This window comes from Micropterus salmoides, unplaced genomic scaffold, assembly GCF_014851395.1.
Source record: "Micropterus salmoides isolate LMB-PRFRI ecotype aquatic unplaced genomic scaffold, ASM1485139v1 Ms_hic_scaffold_1, whole genome shotgun sequence".
NCBI lineage: Eukaryota > Metazoa > Chordata > Actinopteri > Centrarchiformes > Centrarchidae > Micropterus > Micropterus salmoides.
In genome coordinates this window covers 65288251-65292579 of record NW_024040040.1, presented here as the reverse complement: position 1 = coordinate 65292579, position 4329 = coordinate 65288251, and the positions used below count along the sequence as shown (strand labels likewise).

The following is a 4329-nucleotide window of genomic DNA, read 5'->3' as shown; positions in this document are numbered from 1 at the left end:
ATAATAATACATTTTATTTATAGGCGCATTTCTGAATACTCAAGGTCACCTCACAAAACATAATAAAACAATACAGCAATAATCGATAAAATTAACAACTAAAATTACAGTGCATAAAATCAGGGTACAAAACAACTGGAAACAAAGATTGAGAAAGAGTGATCACGTGGGATATGCCAGTTTAAAAAGATGTGTTTTCAGGCGGGATTTAAAAATGGAAAGTGAGTCAATGTTGCGGATGTCTGGTGGAAGAGAGTTCCAGAGACGAGGGGCAGAGCGTCTGAAGGCTCTGAGCCCCATGGTAGTCAAAACGAGCAGGAGGTCAGTGAGGTGAACAGAAGAAGAAGAGTACGGGTGGGGGTGTTAATATGAAGGAGGTCAGTGACGTACCGAGGAGCGAGGTTATGAATGGTCTTGAAGGTCAGGAGCAGACTGGCCGGCTGGCTCGCAACCGATGCATTCTTGGTAAAATGGGTGTGTCACCCAAGAGGAATTTGAACCGTTCTTGGCGAAAGGCGAACTTGTGCATTGGGACAGAACTTAGGCCACAAAAACATGACGTTTCACAAGAACACAAGAACAGGAGACATGAGGCCCTCCCATTTTTCACATGTGGTCCTACTCCTCTTCTGTACAGGTTTAATATCAATCACCCCCTGTGCTTTTCCTGATATGAGCAGCCAAAATGTCTGCTGTGAAAAACATCTATTTAACTCAAAATGATCTCAAGCTTTTAAAGGTGTATCATGAAGAACTCTTTGTAACAGTGACTGCAATAAATAAGATTCTGGGCTTTTTAAAGCTGGTCATGGTTACTTTTCTGAAACCATCTCCACACATTCAAGTCTGTCTCCTGGTGTTTGAGTCTGATTGTAGTTTCTGATGTGCTCTGTGTTACAGTGATACAGGGTCAGAATGGCTGGGGAGTGACTTACACCTCTACTCAGATCTGTGCCTTAAAAGGATCAACAGTGGAAATAAGCTGCACCCTCACATACCCATCCAGAATAAATGGCCGTGATACTAAAGTTGAGGAAACATTCTGGTTTACTAAACTGCAAGATAAAGAACCTGTGGATCTGAGAACAGACTCAAGATACGCAGGTCGTTTGCAGTACAGTTGTTCTGACAACATCTGCACTCTGAGAATCACAGACCTGAGAGAGAGCGACTCAGCTGAGTACAAGTTCATGTTCATAACAAACCAACCAGGTGGAAGATTTACTGGTTCACCTGGAGTCACTTTGTCTGTCAGAGGTAACATTTTTGTTGGAAACCATGTAAGTTAGCTCCAAATGCTCAACATTTGGGAAACACTACAGTTAATTCTGTATGCCTTTTATCATGTGTGTAAAATGAAAGCTCACTCTAAAATTATATTGTTGTTTCTTTACAGATACAGGTTTCCAGGTGCAGATGAGCAGCTCAAAATTATGCAAGTTTTTCACGTGTACATGGTCACAGCTTAAGTGTCTCAGCAGCTGTCGTCTACGTGATCAAACCTCCTACATCTGGTACAAGAATGGACAGAAAATTAAGGAAGAAGCACCTTCTTATTCAGACTACTTTTATCCTGCAGACAGCTATTCCTGTGCCCTTAAAGGACATTTTCCTTCTCCATCAGTGTGTGAGTTCCACAATCTTCTAATAATGTGACGCTGTTTTGAAAATTTTAGCTGATGTTCTTTATCATGACTTCATGTATCTTTTAAAAGAAGCAAACTCATCCACAGCAATACAACCAGCTGTGAATTACTGCAGTAAAGACTATAGTTTTAATAATCATCAAAAATTTCATTTCAGGTGTCTATGGTCATTCATGCAACAGAGTGACTTACACTGACAGAAGCATCTGTGCCTTCAAAGGCTCATCAGTGGACATTTCTTGTACTTACAACAGTTATGACACATATATCAGATCTAAATTCTGGTTCAGTCCTGAACGTAGTCTTCAGTGGCAGAATCCCTCACAGCCTGAGGACCTTAGTAAAGACTCCCAGTATGCAGGTCGTGTTCAGGTCCTTGAAACAGAGAGAGGACGCTCCACTCTGAGAATCACTGACCTGAGAGAGAGCGACTCAGCTGAGTATCACTTCAAATTCACAGCAGGAAGCTTTGAATGGAGGAGTAGTTTACCTGGTACAACTCTGACTGTCACAGGTACTGATGAACACAAACTGTAACAGCACATTTAAACTATCTGATGACAAGTGAATGTGCTGAATAGTGATCCTGATGGGAAATAATTGGATGTGTGATTAATTGATTACATGATTGTCATAATGTTCTATTGTTTATATCTCTGTGTCTGTGTGTGATTCAGTTCCACATAAAGAACAAAATTTCTGTTTTTCTTCACAGATCTCCAGGTTCAGGTGATCATCAACAGTCTACAGAATTATACTGAGGCAGAGCTGCTTTGTCACAGCAGCTGTCGTCTACCTGATCGTCCTTCCTACGTCTGGTTCAAGAATGGACAGAAAATGGAAAGCGTGGAGACATCTTCTTATAAAGATCAGTTTTATCCCAGAGACATCATCTCCTGTGCTCTTAAAGGACATGAGGATTTCCCCTCTCCTTCAGTGTGTGAGTTTAATGGACTGTTTCAGCGGTGTTACAATACAAATTAAAATTTCAGACATAGTCTTCTAATCTTCTAGATCTTAATATAAACAGCAGCATTATTTATGGAAATTAAAAAATACCACCAGTAGAAATCAGTATTCAGATACATGTTGTCAGGGACATGCACAGACATTTTGGTGGGCGGGGCCTCAAGTTAAAAAAGGGAACTTCTCATAATTATTTATTAAATATTTTTTAAAACATTAAATATTAACACAACTCTGACTTTCTTACCAAGTAATTTTAATTCCTCACACTCATGCAATTGTTTCTAGAAAATAATCAGTTCAAACAGAGGCCATGGTCTTCTTTAGTATTCACACACACACACACACACACACACACACACACACACACAACACACACAATAACTGATGGTGTCATAGACTTAGTTTCACATTTGAGGGAGGGCTGTCTGTATCATGTAAAGATCTATCAGCATACAACAAACTAATAGAATGGATAGTTATTAGATGAGGAGACTACGATCAAAATGATGAAGTTGACTGCTTAAGTCAGGAAACTTTCTGGCAGCTGCTCAAGCCCCTTTTAATGTCTATGTGTGCACGTGCCTGCATGTTGTGATTAACTCATAACTCTTATGTCAAATTTCAGTGATTCAGGAATATTAGACGTATAACATTTTTCATTAAGACAGATGCTATTGTTAGTCTGTAACTTTAAATTTTTCATGGTAAAGCTTTAAAATGGAGTTACCAGTCTCTGAAGATTTGTTGCCGACAGACTCGACAGACAGACGGTCTTTAGTAGTGGTAAATCTGAAACACATAAGTGCTGCTGCGACCACTGACAAATTGTGTTTTTGAAAATACCAAATGATTAAAGGCTTGTTATTGGCTGTCAGTTTCAACAAACAGGATTCAGACCTGGACAGATCCAGAATCAGCACCATGGACATCCACTTTGTCAAATACTAGAGAATCAAAAAGACACAAACAGAGAAATTTAATGAAAATCAATCGTCTATAACATAGTCTAGCATTTCAGTAATTCAAGTTTATACCTTCAACAGATGCTCTGAAGCTTCCCTCTGTGTCAGTGAGTCCCTCTGCTGAGATAGTGGAGGGCAGTTCAGTGACTCTGACCTGCAGCAGTGATGCTAACCCAGCAGCTAAATACACCTGGTACAAGGAGAACCAAACTCTGCTCAGTGAAGAACCACAGCTTGTCTTCAGCTCCATCCAGTCCTCTGACTCTGGAGAGTATTACTGTGCAGCTGAGAACCAGCTGGGGAGGAAGACAACTAAATACATCATTAATGTGAAATGTGAGTGGAACAGTTTAAAAATAACAAACAGCTTATTAAATAATCTTGCGGAGAAAATCTTAGGTATGCAATCTGGACACAGTGCTGTCAACGTGGAAGAGAGAGTGAACACTTTATTAGCAGAGGAACCAGAAACAGCAGGTGGAGTTGGAGCAGGCCTCAGTTACATCCAATCATCAGTACTTCTCATCCTCTTTTAAACTGAATTTAGATTTCAGGTCTGTGTAACAAAGGTCTTTCTGAAATTGTATAGAAACATAATAATGGAAAACTCCCTATAATAATCTCCTCGACACAATGTGATTCTTTAGAGGACATATTTTTATTTATTATGATTATATTTTATTCTTTGGATTATTGCTTGACTGATTTGATTTAGGTTCATCCTGAAGGTGGCCACTATACAGCTCTTCAAA

At 39.6% G+C, this 4329-nt stretch overlaps 1 protein-coding gene across 2 annotated transcripts; it reads left to right on the top strand.

Annotated features, from left to right (window-relative positions):
- Positions 1-656: 656 nt before the first annotated feature.
- Positions 657-2253, top strand: LOC119898632. 2 transcript variants are annotated; one of them, XR_005443609.1, is made up of 3 exons: positions 657-1280; positions 1397-1627; positions 1804-2252. XR_005443609.1 is itself a non-coding variant. In XM_038712797.1 (3 exons), exons 1-3 carry the CDS (start codon positions 1191-1193, stop codon positions 2181-2183), a joined length of 678 nt encoding a protein of 225 aa, XP_038568725.1. In that variant the 5' UTR covers positions 657-1190; the 3' UTR covers positions 2184-2253. The 2 variants fall into 2 exon arrangements, 1 of the variants encoding a protein (XP_038568725.1); XM_038712797.1 differs by having other exon boundaries at positions 657-1257; positions 1804-2253.
- Positions 2254-4329: the final 2076 nt, after the last annotated feature.